Source organism: Eptesicus fuscus, chromosome 7 (genome assembly GCF_027574615.1).
Source record: "Eptesicus fuscus isolate TK198812 chromosome 7, DD_ASM_mEF_20220401, whole genome shotgun sequence".
In the NCBI taxonomy this organism is placed as follows: Eukaryota; Metazoa; Chordata; class Mammalia; order Chiroptera; family Vespertilionidae; genus Eptesicus; species Eptesicus fuscus.
This window is the reverse complement of record NC_072479.1, coordinates 596,435-617,530: the sequence shown is the minus strand read 5'-3', so window position 1 is coordinate 617,530 and position 21,096 is coordinate 596,435. Positions and strand designations below refer to the sequence as shown.

The window sequence follows — 21,096 nt, the reverse complement described above, 5'->3', positions numbered from 1 at the left end:
GCAGTTAGGCGTCGATCAGGCTGGCAGGGGAATGGTTAGGGGGTGATCAGGCTGGCAAGCATAAGTGGTTAGGGGCAATCAGGCAGGCAAGCAGTTGGGAGCCAGCAGTACCGGATTGTGAGAGGGATGTCCGACTGCCCATTTAGGCCTGATCCCACCTAAACGGGCAGTCGGACATCCCTCGAAGGGTCCCAGATTGGAGAGGGTGCAAGCTGGGCTGAGGGACACCCCCTCCCCCAGTGCACAAATTTCATGCACCAGGCCTCTAGTATATATGTATATAAAAGCAAAGCGGCCGGAAGGACAGAATGACCAGTTGGTAGGACATGCATTGCTGCAGCCAACCGGCCCAATTGGGGCTCCAATTGCCCCCCCCCCACCAAATCTCCTGCAGCCCCTCCCCTGGCCGGTCTGACCCTCATCACCTCCCCCTGTCATTTTGGCCCCGATTGGCCCTCATTGGGGTGGGCTGGCTGGACCCCACTTGTGCACAAATTCATGCACCAGGCCTCCAGTTGATGTATACAAATACATTGAATTTGGGTGGGTTTTTTTGATCCTGCTACATTGCCAAATTAATTTATTAAATATAGTAGATTTTTGGTGGTGTTTTTAGGGTTTTCTATGCACAATATCATGTCATCTGCAAATAATGAGAGTTTTTCTTCCTCTTTCCAATTTGGATGACTTTTATGTTTTCTTGTCTGATTACTATATCTGGGGCTTACAGTACTATACTATATAATAAAAGCCTAATATGCTGTCTGGTTGACTGGTCGGCTGTTCAACCAATCAAAGCGTAATATGCTAATGATATGCTAAAGCTGCTCAACCACTCACTATGACGTTCACTGACCACCAGGGGGCAGATGCTCCGACTGGTAGGTTAGCTTGCTGGTGGGGTCCAGCCGATTGGGACTGAGCAAGATGGGCCGGCCATGCCCTGGAGCCCTCCCGCGGACCCTCCTGGCTGGCCAACCTCCCACATCTCTCCACAGCCCTGATTGTGCACTGGTGGGGTCCCTCGGCCAGGCCTGCACCCTCCCACAATCTGGGACCCCTCGGAGGATGTTGGAGAGCCAGTTTTGGCCCGATCCCGCAGGCATAAAAGGCTAATATGCAAATAGACCAAACAGCAGAATGACCAGTCACTATGACGTGCAATGACCACCAGGGGGCAGATGCTCAACGCAGGGGCTGCCCCCTGGTGTTCAGTGTGCTCCCATAGGGGGAGCACTGCTCAGCCAGAAGCCGGGCTCATGACTGGCAAGTGCAGTGGTGGTGGCAGGAATATCTCCTGCCTCTGCGGCAGCACTAAGGATGTTGGACTGCCCCTGAAGGCTCCTGGACTGCGAGAGGGTGCATGATGGGGTGAGGAAACCCTCTCCCCAGTGCACGAATTTCATGTACCGAGCCTCTAATGTTGAATAAGAGTGGTGAAAGCAGACATCGCTATCTTGTTTCTGTTCTTAGGGGAAATGGTTTTAGTTTTTGTCCATTGAGTATGTTTGCTATAGGTTTGCCATATATGACTTTTATTCTGTTAAGATATGCTCCCTCTATTCCCATCCCACTTTGCTGAGTTTTTATCAAAAACTAGAGGCCCGGTGCATGAAATTCATGCATGGGGGGGGGGTTCCCTCAACTCAGTCTGCACCCTCTCCAATTGGGGACTCCCTGCGGGATGTCCAACTGCCATATTAGGCCCGATCCCAGGAATCGGGCCTAAACCGGCAGTCAGACATCTCTCTCACAATCTGGGACCACTGGCTCCTAACTACTCCCCTGCTTGCCTGCCTGATTGCCCCTTACTGCCTCTGTTTGCCAGCCTGATCACCCCTAACTGCCCTCCCCTGCCAGCCTGATTGCCCCTAACTGCCCTCCCCTGTTGGCTTGGTTGCCCCCAACTGCCCTCCTCTGCTGGCCAATTTGGTTCTGATTGGTTGGTTCCTGTGCCAGTGTCAAAAGCTCCACCTACAAGGCAGCCATTGGCTCCCCACAGCGCCCAGATTTGGTTCTGATTGGTTGGTTCCTATGCCAGTCAGCGTCAAAAGCTCTGCCTCCTAGGCAGCCATTGGCTCCCCACAGCACCCAGATTCGGTTCTCATTGGTCGGTTCCTATGCCAGTTGGCGTCAGAAGCTCCACTTCCTAGGCAGCCATTGGCTCCCCATAGCACCCACATTTGGTTCTGATAGGTCAGTGTCTATGCCAGTCAGCGTCAGAACCTCCACCTCCTAGACAGCCATTGGTTCTTCACAGCACTCTTATTTGGTTCTGACTGGTCGGTTCCTATGCCAGTCAGCATCAAAAGCCCTGCCTCCTAGACAGCCATTGGCTCCCCACAGCACCCAGATTTGGTTCTCATTGGTCAGTTCCTATGCCAGTCAGCATCTCCAGGCCTATCTCTGGGCCTGATCAAAGAGGCGGGGCTTAACAGCAGCCAGAATTCATTACCTATCCTAATAGTGCACTGGCCCTTTAAGAGGGTGCCTACATTTCCAGCCATCTCTCCCTGGCAGATAGCAACCTGAATGCTTTTCACATTCAGATGTTATGTGGGTACCCATCTCAGTTCTGGTGCTTTCTGTTTAGGGGCCCAGCTTGGGGATTTGACCCCAGAGTTCTCAGTGGCAACCCCTCACAGCCAAGATATCTCTCTGGAACTTCAGTTGCTGTGTGTGGGAGCCCAGCCAGTCCTTTCATGCCTCCGCCCCTCCTATCAGTCTCTATGCAGTCTCTACTTCCCATCCTTGGTTATAGGGTTCTCTCCAGCGAGTCTTCTGTTGATTATTCTGGAAGTTTTTCTGTATTTTAGTTGTAATTCCAGTTTGGTCCTTGCAGTATGTCCGTGCAGCATCCACTTATTCTGCTGCCATTTTTAATCTCCCTCAAATCATTCTTAAAGGTTTTCATTTAGGAAAAGGGCTTATGCTCTGGTGTGCATATACAAGAATCTGAGGATCAAAGCCCAAGGGAAGGTGGGTGGCAGAGGAACTGGCTGTAGCACAGTTGGATGGATTTCTTACAAGGTTGTGTTGAATTTGAGAGGACAGCTATGTAATGACTAGGTCACTGTCTGCTCACAGGCCAGCCTTGTGAATCTGTACCCCACATCTGAACGATGAGTAGAGTGAGTGTGGCATAAACATAAGCATGGTCCCTGAGGTCAGGGTACAGTGAAAATCAAGGAAATGCCTACCTTTTGGGGTAGAAAGAAGGGAAGGGGCACTTTGAAGACACTGGCAATGTTTTATTTCTTGACTCTCTGCTTTTAATAATTCCTTAAAAGCTGTGTACCATCCTGTATATACTGAGCTTACTAAAAATTGGGTGCTGGTTTTACATGCAGCTTTGGAGAACTATACTAAAGAGGTCTGGAGTGTTCCAGGACAAGTTCTAGGCTGGCAAACGGATAATGTCACATTGCCCCTTGAGATAGCAGAGCAGCTCACAGAGCTGGCAACACCAAGATGCATTCCTATGACAATGGCATCTGCTGAGAAAAGACTGAGGGAAATTACCCACATATTTCCACAGCCTGAAAACTTCTGTGTGGTAACACTGCCACTGGTCACTCAAAGAAGTTAGTTCATCAACACCGGAAAGTGGAACCTCTGAGGTACAGACAAATCCCCGTGCTCCTCACACCTGAGCTTTCTGTCTAGAGAGCAAGTTCATGGTTGTACTACCCCACTGCTGACAAGGCTGGCAGACACTGCTCCTTCCCTAGAATCTTTCTACTTGGCACCACCCCAACCTGGTGGGAACTCAACCTGGGCCTGTAGTGGAGAGGCTCATTGTACCAATATGTGTGCTCAAATGACTCTGAGTGCCTGGGTATCAGGTGGTAACTTTGCACTATTGTTGGTAAGCACAGAGGAGACCAAGGACAGACACCCCATCTGCATAGGGCAAGGCATACTGAAATGCATAGGCTTCAGCACAGGCCTGACCTGCATACTCACGTGTTTCTCATTATGAGTTTCTACTAAGAAAGGTCTGTTGGAGAGTCAGGTGGGTGAGAAGTTTATAGTCCTTGAGAAGAACCACTGTCACATATATCAACACAAATAAGTGAGGAGTATCAGTACAGCACCAGATGTTGAGAGACACAGCTTGGGGGATGGAAGTGGGGGTTAGAGCCAGGTTAAGATGGAGTGTAGGGGACTAGAAGCTGCCACACACTACAGAAGCCAGAAATCGCTGCCACACTTAGCCGCCAGCTAGGAATTCCTGACACCTCAGTCTTGTTCAACCATCCTGGCGATACAAACTGACTAGGAGAGAGTGAGCAGCAGTTCCTATACTCAGAGCTAAGGCTCTGGCTCATTCTCCCTGCTTTATGCAAGAAGGTGCCTCTAATGGTGTGCTCATGCCCCTTCCCCCTGCTGCCTATGAGGACAATGTGCTGGACTGGGAAGAGGCTGGTGGTAAGATCCATGAGTTCGAATCCTGCCCATCCCAGAAATAACCACTGGCATTGTGGTTCTCAACCAGGGTCATTCTGCCCTTCCCTGAGTGTTAATTGGGATTGCACAGAGGCACTTTTGGTTGTCCTATGGATGGGAGTGGGGGTGAAGACTGCACTGACATTCAGAGGGTAGAGGCCAAGGGTGTTAAGCATCTTGCAATGGAAAGAACTGTCCTGCCCCAAATGCCAGGAACCCCCTCGCTGAGAAACCTCTCCAGAAAAGTTTCAGAAGGACAACTGAGGTTTCTTAGCTACCCCTTGGCCTAATTACTTAAAGAGATACTTTCACCTTAGTCTGAGGACCCAGCTGATCATGCCCAGCATGTCCATCTGCTTTTAGCTGAACAACACCTGCCATCCTCTGCTTTCCCCGTTCCATCGGTCGCCCTGAGTACCGACTGCCTCCTTCTCTAATATCTCAGTAGGTTTGTGGAATATTACTGATTCCTTTACTTTATTTTTTTATTCCTTTACTTTCACACTCAATTTGTACACACTTTAGAGCTCAGTGCTAAAAATGTTTCTTTAGCTTTGGCTTTTACCCAACCTCTGTTAATTAAAATCAGTGTCTGTCTCTGTCCTGTCTATACTTCTGCTTGCCTCTGGATCTTCCCTGAAGAATGTGGGGTGCGTGTCTTGTCCATGCAAGGATGGGCTGCCTAAGTGAGGCATGCACATTCCCCCACCCTCCGCCCTTGGCATGCACCAGTGGTAGGATCAGAATTCTAGTGTTAAGATATCAGCAGAGCTGCCAAGAAACAGTTGTTATGGTGAGTGGAAATAGAACAAACATCACCAGACTACCTCCGGACACTGTCTCCAGCCAGGCCTGAACTGCTGCACGGCGTATGGAGGGAAGGTCAGGCACTGAATTTAAAACAGATGATAAATACAAAGTTACACAGGAATAAGTGTTCCCAATGAGGAGAGTTGAGGGCAACCTTAAAGTCCAAAGCAAAAGGGAAACTAAGATGATGTTACGGCCAGGGGCCTATCCAGAACTGACAAGGGTATCAGTCCAGGAGAGGAAAGAAAACACAGGGGACATAGGGAGGGGCAATACAGGTTCAAGGCTGCAGAGAGAGCTATCTTGCAGGGCAGTGTGACATTGTCCCAGGTCAGCAGGGTCTCTCTCCTCCACTCCTGCATAGCTTCTAAGTACATTAAAAATAAAAAAAGACTTTAAAATTGATTTTTAGAGAAAGGAAGGGAGAGAAAGAAAGAGAGAGAGAGAGAGAGAAACATCGATGAGAACGAAACATCAATCAGCTGCCTCCTGCATGCCCCCTTTTGGGGATCAAGCCCGACCCCAGCATGTGCCCTGACCAGGAATCGAATCACACGACACCCAATCAACTGAGCCATATTAGCCAGGACGCTTCTGGATACATTTATATTGCTGCAGAAACAGTTAACTGAGGTTGTTTTTGCCGATAGGTGAAGATTTGGGGCAGAGGAGAAGCAAACGATCCCATTGAAGGCTGTTTCATGAATGCAGGGACCACCCCCTTGTATACTCAGAGACTTGCATGATGTGTGGTTCTCCATCAGTTCCCAACAGGAAGAGACAGAGGTTGATGATCTGTATTTGGAAGATGGGCATGGGAAGGTCAGAAGGTGTGAGAACGACATGGCAGCTGACACAGCCCTCCACTTGTTTTTCTTTCATTGCTTGCTATTCCTTAAAAGAATCCAGAATGAGGTTCATCTTCATCCTACTGTGGAACACAGCATCTTGCCTACAACTTAGAGCTAACTATTAGAAATTATGCTAAATACTTAGAGTCTCCTTGATACAAATTTCTTCTTAAAACTTCATTTCCAGTCAAACTATGCTTCCCTTGCCCCCATCCTGCCAATGCACATTCACATCCAGACACACTCCGTGAGGAAAGGACCAGAATATTCTATCAAGTGGAGAAAGAATAACCCTGCCTAGTAATATGAGGGAAAGAAAGCAAATTCTCAATTTCTTCAAGATCAAGTTTCATTTTTCTATTTTGCTTTGAGGGAGAAGGAGCCCATAACCTCTTAACCCACAGAGAACTTTACATATTCTCACACAAAAGCCAGGTCAGTGGCCACCATTAACACCAAGAAAATGAAATGTTCTGTCAGCTCTTACATTTGATTAAACTGATGGCTTTGGCCCTGACAGAAAATCCTCTGCAGCAAGGAAAGGGGGTGCAGAGACAGAAAATGCTCCTAGGGGCATCAGGTCCTTGGATCCTGAAGCAGTTACCTCTGGAAGTGGAGGGCTCAGAGGTTGGTACCATTCGCTCCTCCTCCTCTTTCTCACGAACATGTGTCCAGTGCACATCAGCCTGGATTTCCAAGGGATCGGTTGCATTTATGATCTGCTGTAGCCTCTGGCTCCCAGCTACTGACCAGGTTCAAGGAAGATAAGAAAGGGAGAGATGATGGGGAAGAAGAAAGGAGAAAATAAACAGTCAAGGGAAGGAAGGAATGAAACATCACAGAAAAGGAAACAGAAAAATTACCATATTTGCTAGGATCAGTTTGAATCAGAAAGAGGCAAAAATTGAGAATATGTGGGCACATGCAAACACACACACGGGACTTCTACTCATCTAATTTGATGTAGTCATTTCAAGTTTCACATACACTTAATTTCAATGAGATTCATACATTCAACTCCAATTCTGAAAGAACTTTCTTTTCTGATGCTCTTCTTGCATTAACTGCATTCGAGGGACCCAAATGCCAAATTAGAAAAAAAGGGAAGATTACAACTGGTCCCTGAGGGCATCTTTCCAGAGGTCATGCGTTCTGAGCTGTTACCCAGTATAGTGGGAGATCCCCGGGGATGCATCATTCATGCTTTTTCTGTTGGTCACACAGCAAGGTGCTTACTGCCGCCTGCCATGCTTCCCTTTGAGAGCTGAGTCAAGAGAGAGGTGGAATGGGACAGTGCCATTCTGCCATGAACCAGCCAACAGGATAGAAATGTACTTTCTCGGTACTTCAGTTTTTATCTTCTGGAGCTAGCGAGAGAAAACTTCCCACCCGTTTTATAAAAGGCCTCGTGCGGCACACACAGGGTACAGCTATGGGAGAGGACGGAATTAGGAGGCATGGTTGGAGAGGAGGCAGAGCTCCACCCTGTAAATTCCCAAAGCTTTGGAAGTACATGGCAGACAATACCGCTCTGTGTTTTCTGAGGTGAAAGCCCTTTGTCTTTAAATTCCATTTGGTGTCCCATTGGTCACAAGACCCAGTTTCTCAGCTAAATGAGAACTCACCAGAGTCCCTCATTTTATTCTTGCTGTCAGAGCCCAAGGGGTCTGCATATGGCCCTGCCCTGTGGGATCCCTGTAATCAGTGCTTGGATCAGGCCATACAGTTGGGTTAAAATAAAGGAACAGCCAGGAACATTGGGGAAGGGATACTATGGAAGGGAGGATGGCTTTTCAGGCAGCAAGAGCAGGTGCCACCTGATCTGAAGGACTCTGTCATTCCTGATGGGAACCTGCTCTCAACAATCTAACTGTATAATCTGCTTTGGCTTCATTACTATAAAGACAATCTATTAATTTACAAGCAACAGAAAATGTGATATAGGCAGAAAGTGCCAAAAAGATCACCAAATGTGGATATGGGCAGTATGCTATGTAAAACACAGAGCTGCAGGTCACTATAGATTCACGGACTTTTCTAAGGCCAATTGGTCTCTATGGTGCTGGATGGGACTGAATTACAGCAAAGTCACCAAACAGACTGAATGTCTTAGGGAAGATAAGTTAAAGAGAAAAATGTAGGGCCCCTTTTCATCCTCCTGGCAACAAAGGAAAGAGAGTGAATCTTCTCCCTGAAGCCTTGAGGACTTATCTGCCATCACTTTTCTTTCCCAGCGAAACGTTAAAAGGCACCATGCAGGGAGGTTCTGGACATCTGAACCACTGCTGGGAGCTGTGATGTGATGTGAGGCTTTCTGCGTTAGAGAAGAAGCCAGTCCTAACTGGATGAGGGGAACTCGCAGCAGAAAGTATGAGGGGCACCGATGGGGCCACATTCAACAAGGCTGCTTCCGCAGTCTTCTCTGACTTCCTCACGAATCTCTGTCTCATGTGCTATTTTGTACATGACATTCATGAAGACTGGGCCCAGGGATATGTGCCGAAGCCTGTCAGTGCAGCTCTGTAACACAGATATTTTCATGTGGGACCTGCTCTTGGAGGCAGACTGTGAATGGCTGCCAGGGAGCCAGGGTAGGAGGTGGGCAAGAGGCAGAATGGGTACCTTTACATGTACCCGAATCTTCTTCCTTTGACAGACACTGGAGCCACTGGCCTTGTAGTTCTCTGTCCCAGGGGCAATACTCCCCTTCTACAGAAGGGGGAATCAGACACCCACAAGCACAGCAACAAGAATCCCATGTGGGGATAAACAGGGAGAAAAGAGAAGAACAAGAGTTATCTTCAGTTGCAAGGCAATAATGTCCTGTCATTGTCCACACAGGCACCGAAGTCCACGGCTCAAGGCACACAGGTGTTGGCAGAATTGGCTGGTATGTGTGTTTCTCTATTTAGAGCCCATTCCTTGGTCCCGATGCCAGGTTCGGGTCTGGGAAATTAAGTCTGTGTGAGGGAAGGCAGGGCTAAATGCTCCTGCAAAGGAAATAGGCTGTGATCCTAAGCCATGTCTGGGGCTACAGGCCACCGAACATATTAACCATCAAATGGAGACAATGACATCTGGAATGATACAAACAAATCACCTTTTCCCAAAAGAGCTGTGAACACACTCAGCCCCTATGACGAGCAGGGATATAGGGCCAGTCACGGCCATATGCCAGAGACACAGCATATGGAAAAAAGAACCCAGTGTCAGGTTCCTGGCCCAGGGCCTGCCTCCTTCTGCACATTACACTGAGTAAGGAGGGAGGGGCAGTGCTACCTGGTGGGTCCGACCTCAGCAGGAGAACCAGGCGGAGAGAAACTCCTTAGAGAGCCTGAGTGCATGCCCTGCCTCTGACAGTTCATGCTGATGTGGGCACCTCAAGGTCATGTCGCATGTGCTTTCCTTCTGTCTGCTGTGCCTAATCAGGCTTGGGGTCTTACAGCGACACAGCCCCCCGAGACTACTCAGTACTATGCATCCTGGCTGGCAGGACTCTGTGTCTGGCCAGCACTTGGTCCTTGCTGTGCCAGAGAAAATAGACCCTGGGATGGATGGGGTAGCCGAACCATCTAGTGCCAATTCCACGTGCCCAGGCTGTCCAGAACTGACTGCTCCTCTGATGGCTTGGAGGAACTGGTGCTCACCATGCCTCCTGGGAGCATACAGGGAATGGTCATGGCATCACCCTGAGAGGAACTCAGGTCTCTATCTGCCCGTTTTCTTCCTTACCGCCGATCAGCCAGGAGAGGGAAAGAATGACCCCCTCTACACAGGCAAGAAGAGGAAGCCCAGCAAGTTTTTTCTTACTCACTCAGGGACACACAGAGCCAGATACAGGGACAGAGTTAAGACATCTTGAGTCCAAACCAAGAGAACATTTCAGAGCCAACCAGACCAACTTGATGCTGAAACTGATGCTCCTTCTCAGGACACTGGTCCAAACATGCTACTGTACATCACTGACTAAATACTGTGCAGTGGGCCTCAGCTCCCAGCTCCCTCCTCAATGAGGTTCAATCTTTGCAGCCTGCAATATCGAGGATTAGGTGTTAGGGAATCCTGTAGAAAGCTAAATTCCCTTTATTCATTAAAATAAACCTCATTCGCTGAAACTAAAGGGGAAAAAATAGAAAATGAGAAGGAGAGGAGAATAAAGAACCTAATTTGGCCTTCTACCATCCAATTTCAGCTCCGAACGTGCACAAGGGACACCATTTCCACTGCCGATGGTCTTCTCTGCCCCTGTGTCTAAGGTCAGAGAGAGACAGGAAGGGTATCTCTGGGGCTCTGTGGAAGCACGTCATGTGACTCCAGCCAAAGAAACCTCTCATGCTCAGGCATAAAACAGGCTGCTTCAGTGACGGACAGGGTCCGGATAGGAGAAGAGATTGCTTTCTGACCTTCACTAGACTCCTCCTCTTCCTCGTCAGAGTCTTCCTCTCCCTCCTCCTCGTCGTAGTCCTCCTCCTCATTGTCATTGTTAGGCTCGTAGCTCTTCAAGGCATCCAGTTCCTCTTCACTCTTTCCCTTTAAAAGAGCATGGATCCTCACAGCTTCCTTCCAAGGAACGCCACCCAGGTCCGAGGTAGGCAGTGGAGGCTCCTCCTCCTCCTCCTCCTCCATCTCAGACTCAGAACTGCTGTGGGGAAACAATCACACAACCAAAGTGAGGGAACGACAAAACCATAAGCGAGATGGTTAAAAGCCACATCTGAGGCCAAGTGTCCCACAAAGCACTGCTGGGTGGGGAGAGGACAACCTTGGAGAGACCAGCCTACTTCTCTGCTCAGTAAGACACACAGGGAGATGGGAGGAGAGTGAACAGAGGGCAAAATGGCATACCTACGTGTGAGCTATGATGACCTAACCCAGTCTAGTGGGTGGTCTGTTTAGTCTGGTCTCACGGAGGCCCTCAGAAGCTGCAGGTTGTGGGCCCATTTTGATGTAAACTCATGACCCCAGGAATCAAGAATGGAGAGTAAGTCTCCTTTCATGATGATCCACTATTTGGTTTGAGGAACTCAGTTCTAATTGACTCAGGTGGGTTGGAAGGAAGGTTCTCATGAGAGCCATAGTGAGGAAGGAGGAGGTGCCATGAGAGGCATGAATGAAGTCTTAACCACACTTTAGCTGGCAGGCAAGATGCAGGTTCTGGAGGGGAGGTATCACACTCAATTTCACAATGTCCCTTGAGTCCCCACCATGTGCCATGACTTGAGCTGGATACTGCGGGAAACAGACAGGTAATATGGCAGCAAAGGCCCCATTGACTGCACAGTACAGTGCAAGGACTGTGGGGGCAGGGTGGAAATACCCCAACCCCTGGGTCATCACTCTTTGACAAGCAGCTGCATTCACATCACTGTTCCCTTCACAGCACAGCCTGGCTCAGTTACAAATGGCAGCAGCACTGCCTGTGATAAACACTCGCTATGACTTACACAAACCCCAAATGTGAAGCTCTTCTCTTTAGGCACCACCCTCCTCCCTGCTCACAGCAGGACAACAGGAAGTGTAGGAATAAAAACACTTGGTGCCCTACAATGCTGTGGGCTCCATGGCAGTAAGAAAATCCCAAATGTCACTGCACAAGCTGTACAGTTTTCTCAGACCTGTTTTATGGTAGGTAATTATCAGTGTTTTTTTCCAGTAGATTCTTTTCTCTTGTTGAGAAATGTGTAGCTGACTGGACTGGAGGAAAAGGGCTTTCATAATAAACCATGGTCCAACCTCTGGCATGATGGAGCCTCATAACCCAGGAGCATCAGGCATGGGTGGGCGGCTGGCCCACTTCCTATGATAGTGGGTAACTCTCCCCTCAGCCAGAGCAGGGACGGTTAGTACATTGTGATGAGGACATGCCAACCACCACCTGTGCTATCAATGCCTGTGGAGTAACTTAACCTGCTCAAAGAGAGGTTTGGCCCCTGACCTCAGCTCCTGGGAGGTGACCTTAGCCTTAGAATGCCCTGCTGGGTGGGAATGCCCATTTTGCGGGGGGCCTTGGGTCATGGTGGATAGTCTACTAATGTGATTCAGGGTAAGGACTGGCCGTATCAGAAAGGCCAGTAATTTAGGGTGAGTGCTTTGGGTCACGCAGTGGATCTGGAGAGCAACTACAACCACATGAGAAATTGGTCCATCAGTCAACCAATCAGTTTCATATGGCAGCAGCACTGCTTGTGATAAAGCACTGCCTAGTTACCAAGCCCCAATAAAAACTCTAAATGGGAAGGCTTGGAGAGCCAAGCTCCATGGGTATCATCACACATCACCATCAAGAAAATGACACTGTCCCAACTGCATGGGGAGAATGCACAGGAAGCTCTGCACCGGAACCTTCCTGGACTCTGCCCTATGCTTGTCTTTCCTTGGCTGACTTAAACTGGTGCTCTTTCCCTGTATAACACCTTTCAGTGATTCTGAGTCCTTTGAGCAAATTATTGAGCCTAAGGGTGGTTTGTGGAACTTCCACATGCCAGCTGGGTCAGAAGTAAGGGCATTCCTGTGGGTTGCATTCCTACTTTTCTCAGGTGGGTGGGTCCTCATAGGGCCATAGTGGCTCTGCTACTTATGAGATGTGTGACCTTGAGTTGATTACTTAAGCTCTCCAAGCCTCAGTAAGGGGGCAATGTTAGTACCTGCCTTGTAGGCATGTTGTGGAGATTAGGGACTTCACTGATTTTTATTGTGCTTGTGTTACAATCTGGGACTCTAGCTAGCCATTCATCTATTTGGTTACTCATTACACATTCATTCATTCATTCATTCATTCATTCATTCAACATTTTTGAGCTTCTACTGAAGCTCAGCCAGTGGACACAGAAATAAAAAGAGCCAACTCCTTACTATAAGCAGCTGTTTGGTGAATCCTACTTCATTCATTCATTCACCCAACTAAAATTTACTGAATATCTTCTACTTATAATTCACTTCCTAGACATTGCAGGAAACATAAATGTGACACAGAAAAGATCTTTATTCTCAAAAAAGATAAGATGGAAACACATCATGATAAAATAAGGCAAAACATGACTGTAGTGGGATGGAGGATTAGTGGGAGGCAGTTTAAAGTGGGTAGATAGGGAGAAACCAAGATGGAGGCATAGGTAAACACCTAAACTGCTGCCTCGCACAACAATTTCAAAACTACAACTAAAAGACAAAACGGACATCATCCAGAAGCACAGGAAAGCTGGCTGAGTGGAAATTCTACACCTAGAAGGAAAGAGAAAAGCACACTGAGACTCAGAGGAGCTGCAGGAGGCAGAGGTACTGAGACACGCGTGCGCGGAGAGGACTGGCAACGGAGTGCACGGCTGGCTTTCTCAAGCAGGAGGGAGACAAAAGCTCCCGACTGCACTGAACTCCAGTTCTGGGCAAGACTCTGGGGACCAAGACTCATTCGGGGAGAAACTGGACTGTCTGGCAGCGGGCAGAACTCGAGGGCAGCGTTCTCTCAGAGGTGCTTGCAGTGATTACCATGGGACACTGAGACACAGGGGCTTATTAGGGCAGGGCTGATGGGAAACCAATGCTGTCTGCTCTGCCCTGAGACTCCGCCCCATCCAAGCTGAGCACAGAGGCTTTTGCAAGTCTTGTCTCATAAGGGTGTCTCCAGCACAGAAGTTCTCCCAGCGTAGACACAGCTGATCCTCACAGCCAATTGGCCTGGAGGTCAATTCCTCCCAGTGATACCAACAACAATCAAGGCTTACCTACAACAGACTGTGCACACAGCCCACAAAGGGGTGCATCAAGAATGTCCACCTCAGGTAACTGGGGAGGCTGAGCTACTGGGCCATATAGGACACCTAGCACACAAAGCCACTCTATCAACTCAGGGAAACAGCCAAAATGCAGAGACAAAGAAACAGATCACAAATGAAAGAAATGGGGGAAAGCAAATGACTGGATATAGAGTTCAAAACCACAGTTATAAGGTTTTTCAAGAATTTTCTAGAAAAGGCCGATACATTTAGCAAGACCCTCGAGGATATGAAAAAGGGCCAACTAGAAATTAAGCATACACTGACTGAAATAAAAAATATTATACAAAGATCTAACAGCAGACTAGAGGATCACAAGAATCAAGTCAAAGATTTGAAATACAAAGAAGCAAAAAACACTCAACTGGAAAAGCAAAAAGAAAAAAGAATAAAAAAATATGAAGATAGTGTAAGGAGCCTTTGGGACAACTTCAAGCGTATCAACATCTGAATTATGGGGGTGCCAGAAGAAGAGAGAGAGCAAGATACTGAAAACCTATTTGAAGAAATAATGACCGAAAACTTCCCCCACCTGGTGAAAGAAATAGACTTACAAGTCCAGGAAGCACAGAGAACCCCAAACAAAAGGAATCCAAAGAGGACCACACCAAGACACATCATAATTAAAATGCCAAGGGCAAAAGACAAAGAGAGACTATTAAAAGCAGCAAGAGAAAAACAGTTAGTTACCTACAAGGGAGCACCCATACGACTGTCAGCTGATTTCTCAACAGAAACTATGCAGGCCAGATGGGAGTGGTAAGAAATATTCAAAGTGATGAATAGCAAGAACCTACAACCAAGATTACTTTACCCAGCACAGCTATCATTCAGAATTGAAAGTCAGATAAAGAGCTTCACAGATAAGAAAAAGCTAAAGGAGTTAATCACCACCAAACCAGTATTATATGAAATGCTGAAAGGTATTCTTTAAGAAGAGGAAGAAGTAGAAAAAGGTAAAGATAAAAATTATGAACAACAAATACATATCTATCAACAAGTGAATCTAAAAATCAAGTGAATAAAAAAATCTAATGAACAGAATAAACTGGTGAATATAATAGAATCAGGGGCATAGAAAGGGAGTGGACTGACAATTCTCAGGGGGAAAGGGGTGTGGGGGTTATGGGAAGAGACTGGACAAAAATTGTACACCTATGGATGAGGACAGTGAGGGGGGTGGGTAAGGGCAGAGGGTGGGGTGGGAACCAGGTGGAGGGGAGCTATAGGGGGAAAAAAGAGGAACAATTATAATAATCTGAACAATAAAGATTTATTAAATTAAAAAAAATAAAGTGGGTAGATATAAGAATTTAGACTACAGACAAAAAGCTTGGCATCTGGATTTTGATTATTTTTCAGTATTTACTTAGGAATTACTTTTTCACCTTACCTTTATATTTTCACTTGCTTATTTTCTTATTAATAAACAACATGTAGCCCAATGTATGTCATTCAATATCTTTTGAACATGAAATAAGGATAAGAATGCTTCTTATGCTCATCTTAAGTCTTAGGTGGCCAGAGGGAAGGCCAACTTGGCCTTCTTACGTGCCTGAGTGGTTGCTCAGTGGCTGCAGCTTCCTGGGAGGGGCCTTAGTGCAGCCCTGTCCCTTGTACTCATGAGGAGGGCTACACTGTGCATAATGCGAGCAGTGAGGACGCCCTTAAAGCTGTGAGTGCCACAGTGGCTAGTTTTAATGACAGCTCAAGGACCCTGGGAGAGTATCAAGTTAGGCACAGAGCATAAAAAAATAGGACAGAAAAAAAAAAATAGGACGGAAAGGTCAACCCTTGCCTCTCTTCATAAGTGGCAAGCTCTCAGGCCATTTCTGAGAGGTCTTTGTTACATGCATCTGGAAACTGAGACAGACAAGCCAGCCTTCCCACTCTTGCGAAGGACAGATGCTGCCAAGTGTTCCTTTCCTGGCAGTCATTTCCATAGGATCTTGGAATAATTTTCTGGGTTTGATCAGGTTCCATATATCACGCAAGATTTCCAGTGTAAATTCAGTACCTCAAGGCTTATTTTACGTATTTGCCTGCTCCCAGTGTCTGAATTTCTGAATCTGGCCTTTGAAGAGGCTGGAATCTGTAGGACACCCCCACCCTCCTTAGACTACAACCTGGAAACTTTAAGTAGGGAGAATCACTATATGAGAGCAAAGCATAATCATGACAACCAACTCCTCTGTCCTTTAGAAAGGACAAGCAACCTCCTAGGACTCAGCCTCCTAGGAGAGATGAGGGCCAGAAAAGCCAGTCATTAAGATCATATCTCTGTCATAACAGGTATCTGTCATTTGTAACAATATATTGTTCCATGTAACTATCTGATTTAGGGTGGATTCCCCTGGGTCACCACACAGCCAAGATGGGCAAGGAATATAAGGGGCCACACCATAGAAATCCAGGGCAGGGTCCGCCTAAGTTCTCAGGTGTCAGAGATGATAACTCTGAAGCTTCTTGGTAAAGTGTCCATGAGAAGGAGCTGCCCCTTGCAGTAAATAATATCAAGCAAAAATCCTCCATGCTACAATTTACACCCACTCACTCATCTCAAAGCACCTTCCCTGAAACGACTCTCAGGTGTGTTTTCCTCTCTTTGAGGCCATGATGGGGTCGGGTGGGAGGAAGCAAAACAGCTGGGTACATGGACTAGGTTCTAACAAGATGAGGATTACTCCACAGAGGTTCTGCTAGTCTAGGAGGACACATCTCAAGACAATAATAACAGTGATAGCCAGCACTCATTGTGCCCTGGTGACCTACTCAGGTACTACACACAAATGAGCTCACAGAACCACGTGATAACTCTAAGACATGGCTACTATAATTATCCCCATTTTCATAAATGCAGAAACTGACATGTAAAGATGCTGGATCATTTGTGTAAGAAATCAGGGTTCCCCTCAGCGACCACACCATATCATGCTATGCCCTCTTGAGTGGTTCTCCAAGAACCCAAGAGTTTTTCAGCCACTAGCAACTGTCAGGGTAGCAAACCAGGAGGAGGAGCAGCAGCAAGTCCTGGCTGCTTGGGTCAAACCCCAGAACGTGGAGACCAGGGACTTGGGCAGGCCCTGTTACGAATAAACCAGGCTATTGTATGGAATTCCACTTGAAGTTCTTGGATGTTTTCAAGGGAAAATGGGGAATCATGGCTTTCACTTTAAATTAATGTACTTATAATCAGTGAATCTCTGGGCAATCTTCTGTCCTGCTTGGCCACTCTTAGATCCCGCCCACTCTGACAACCATGTAAACACGCCCCAGCTGAGCAGACTACTGGGGATGAACATCATCCAGCAATCTTTTATACGGTGGAAATTTAATGCACGCTAAAACTGGCATGTGCTCAGTAATGACTCACATGACTGCTTCTGCTGGAGGAGGCGTGTGGCAGGAGAGAGAAGAGCAGTCAAGAATTTCCACATATTTAAGGTCAGCCCTGAAGGAGAGGCTTTTCCTGGTGGTGTTTCTCTGATGGAGGGCAAAGCCCTCTGTGCGGGCCTGTCAGAGAATTCTGGGGCACCAGACAGGACAGCCTTGGCTGTTCCATTTGGAGCTGTCAGCTCCAGCTCTTACTGACTTGTTCTTTAGAGCCAGGAATGTATAAACACTAAAGACTTCAGCAGAGGGGCACTGCACAAGTCATCTTCATTGCCTGAAGCAAAATCTTCCAGAGAAGCAATCAGGGAGAAACAATACAAAAACCATAAAGCCAGTTTTCTCTGGTCTGGGCACTCGGTCTCTTCCAAAGAAAATAAAAGTACTATTTCTAGGGTCTCCTTGGGAAGATGCTCCCCCTCCCCTACTCCAAAAAAAGGGTCATAAGCTGGTCAGGCCTGAGCTAGAGTCTCCAACTGTGTGAACTGACTCACGAAGCCCATGGTAAGAATTACCCAATGTCTGCTATAAACAGATATTCCTGCCTCCATCCCAAATCCACTATATCTGATACTCCAGGGGAGGGCCCAGGAATCATCTTTTTACTAAGTGTCCCATGTGGTGTTTTCATCAGGAAAATTTTGAGTGATGGACCTCAAAGTGGGGTTTCTAGACCACAGCATCACTGGAATCTTTTAGAAATAGGTATCTTGGGTTCTGCCCATACTGACTGGATCAGAAACTGCCCAGTATTGTGTGCTTTAATAAGTCCTTGTGGCAATTCTGATGCAGGCAATTTTTGATGAGCACTTCCCTATGGCAAGTGGTTTTGAGCCCAAACCCAGTTTTTGGCAGGAAAACTACTTAAGGAAATGAATGGAAGAAGCCCCGCCCGTCCCTCCTGGTGAGGAGCACCTATATTGTGTGTGGAGATGAGGAGAGCAGTAATAGTAACTGTTGCCAGTGAGACACTGTCAGTTGCTTTATTTGACTTAATCCTCATAACAAACCCATGAAGTGCAGTGTGCTTTGTAGTTGAGGAAACTGAGGCACGAAAGACAAAGTAACTTGCCTACAACTAGTAGAGCGAGGATTAAGTTCTGATTTGACTACAAAGTCATGTTCTGAAACATCGTACTGCACTGGCCTCCCACAGTAGACACCTAAAGTTCTTTAAACTTGTCAAAAGTGAGTTTCTGGCCCTGACCGGTGTGTTTAGTGGTTAGTGTTGGCCCCAAGCACCAAAGGGTTGTGGGTTCGATTCCCAGTCAAGGGCACTTACCTGGGTTGCAGGTTTGATCCTCAGCCCTGGTTGGGGTGTATGCGGGAGGCAACCAATTGATGTGTCTCTTTCACATGGATGTTTCTCTCTCTCTCTCTCTCTCTCTCTCTCTCTCTCTCGCTCTCTCTCTCTCTCTCGCTCTTCCCCTCCCTCCTTCCTCCCAGTCTCTTTAAAAAAAAAAAATCAATGGAAAAATATATTCTCAGGTAAGGATTAACAACAACAACAACAAAAAAGTGAGTTTCTGGATTCGACTGCTTAATTCCTTAAAACTCTGTCATTTCTCATTTTTAAGACCAACACTTCAAGGAAGGACTGAGGGCTGAAAACGCACCTGACTGCTTGGTGCTACAGGGAAAATGGAAAAAATATGTGCCACTGCTGGGGATGCACTCCCTGTACCTCACAGCGTCCCTGTGGGAAACAAGGCCAAGTCTCCTGCTCCTTCCTCTGAGCATTTCCCCTTTAAGAGACCATGTTTTATTCTGTATGCAGCTAATGCTAGTTGTTTCTTTCATTTTTTTAAAACTCAAATTTAAGTAAGATAAAGGCATTTATTGTACTGTTTGATGCTAACTGATATCATATTCTTCTATTCTACCCATCCAATCACACCCTGCTGTAGAGGCATGACTTAGCCTTCCTGGAATTTCCTGTTTATAAATGACAGCAGAGAACAAGTTATTCCTGTAGGAAAGTGATCTGGCCCATACCTGAGGCCATGCCACCAGATCTGCTTTGACTGTGAGCGAGGACTCTTCTCATGGATGCAGCAGGGAGTGGTATGTCTCTATGGGCAGGGATGCATGACAACAACATGCATGTAGTGATGGCTGCGGAAATGCAGGTACCAAAGGGGAGGCTGCCCCAGAATGCATGGAAGAGCTATTGGTGAGGCCAGCCCCAAAGGCAGTCCATCCACAGCACGTCTGGCACCAGGGATAAGGTGCTGGAGGGCAGCTGAAAAGAGCCATGCCAGCAAACAGCTTAGTAAAAACATTTGTTGAACTTGGAGAGAAAAAAAAGCTGTTTTCTTTATCCCCACATGTTCCCTTTCTCATGGCTACAAAGAAGTGTGTGTCCATCAGTCTGGGGCCGCGGGAAGTGGTCCCACTTGGCAGCTCTGCAGGAGAGTCTGGCCAATACCAATATTATTCCATCTTTTACAGAAATGTTATCTTGATTGCATTCTTTTTTATATGCTCGTTTCTCTTTTATATGTTTTATATTTGTTCCTCTAGCTCCTTGATAATCTCCTATTAAGCACTTTGAATCCTTCTGTACTGACCCTGGCAGGCCTGGGCAGGTACTGAGAATACAGCCCTTGGGTAAGGACAGCAGACACAGGGGTGTGGCAGGGGTTGGAGCATGCGTGTTCACCAAAGGCATCACTCAGTTAAACATGATTAAAACACCGGGACTGGCCAAGAATGAAACCACTGGCTGCTGTGTGTGGCTCCTGGGACACAAATATTCTGCTCCTCTCTTTAGGTACAGGGGAAAGAATAAGGCCCAGAGAGGTGAGGCAGCTTTCCCCAAATAGCACAGTGAGATGGTGGCTAAGTTATAACAGAAGCCAGATATTCCACCCCTGGTGCTCCTTCCATGGAACCACCAGCTCCCAATAGCACACTGCTTCAGGTCTACTGTTGTTCCTGTGTGGCATTCTTTCCCTCCACTGTATTTGTAAACAATAACCGGAGGGAAGCACCTGTGTCTGTCACTATTTTTTCTGTTACCTTTTCAATGAATAGCCAAACGTAAGGTGATAGGTGTTCAATAAATACTTACTGAATCTCTGAATTAAGTCATATGGATTGTGATCTTTACTGGCTAACAAGCTGAAGAGATAAGGACCTAAATGGAAGAGGGGAGGAGGAATCAGCAGGCAGTAGGGAAACCAGAAAGAATCTTGGACCCAGAAAACATGAGTTTGAATCTTAGTCAATCCTTAATCCTTATCTCAGTCACCATTACTACTTTAGCTGTATAGTGACAAGATATATGTTCTTGTCTACTTTACAGGATTCCTGAGAGGATGACCAAGTGAGGTGATGGAGACAGAGGTCCCTTGTAAATGGCCAGCATTGTGCAAAGTAATGAAGACAGCGCTTACATGTGCCTGAGCACTGGCAGAGCCTGAGCAGATAGTGTGGGTTCAGTTCCAGGTGACTGAACCAAAGCCAGTATCACAACAAAGTGAGCCATAATCTTTGTGCTGGTGGAGGGCCTTGTCTTCAATTTGTGAAAAAATGCAACATCTGTGAAGCACAATAAAGCAAAGTGTAGTAAATGAGGTGTGCTGATACCGTTTTAAACACTTTATATACATATTTAAACCTCACACCAATTCTGTGAGGAAGGTGCTAGTATCGCCCTTGTTTCACAGAGGAGAAGACAGAAGCATACAGAGGTGACCTAACTTGCCTAGTGTCACACAGCTGGTGGGTGGCACAGACAAGCTTCAAACCCGGGCAGTCTGGCTCAGATCCCATGCTGTTGGCAGGTGCTATGCTGCTTTCCCCAAGCAGGGGAAGAGGCT

The 21,096-nt window shown here is 47.1% G+C and overlaps 1 protein-coding gene and 1 long non-coding RNA gene across 5 annotated transcripts in view; one reads left to right on the top strand and one right to left on the bottom strand.

The window, feature by feature from the left end:
• MICAL3 (microtubule associated monooxygenase, calponin and LIM domain containing 3) overlaps positions 1-21,096 on the bottom strand; it is a 278,633-nt gene that overhangs the window by 46,467 nt on the left and 211,070 nt on the right. The window contains exons 22-24 of one of the 3 annotated variants that reach the window (XM_054718660.1): positions 10,514-10,752; positions 6,715-6,852; positions 5,277-5,339 (exon numbers count right to left, since the gene is read on the bottom strand). In XM_054718660.1, the coding sequence (XP_054574635.1) occupies positions 5,277-5,339; positions 6,715-6,852; positions 10,514-10,752 (440 nt within the window). The remainder of the gene's footprint in view (positions 1-5,276; positions 5,340-6,714; positions 6,853-10,513; positions 10,753-21,096) is intronic. The other 2 variants (XM_054718658.1, XM_054718659.1) reach the window with 2 other exon arrangements.
• On the top strand, positions 5,277-20,659 carry LOC129149740 (uncharacterized). Of its 2 annotated transcripts, XR_008556556.1 has the most exons (4): positions 5,290-5,331; positions 8,952-9,000; positions 19,180-19,336; positions 20,580-20,659. It is a non-coding gene; the product is annotated as an uncharacterized LOC129149740 (long non-coding RNA). The 2 variants fall into 2 exon arrangements; XR_008556555.1 differs by lacking the exon at positions 8,952-9,000 and having other exon boundaries at positions 5,277-5,331.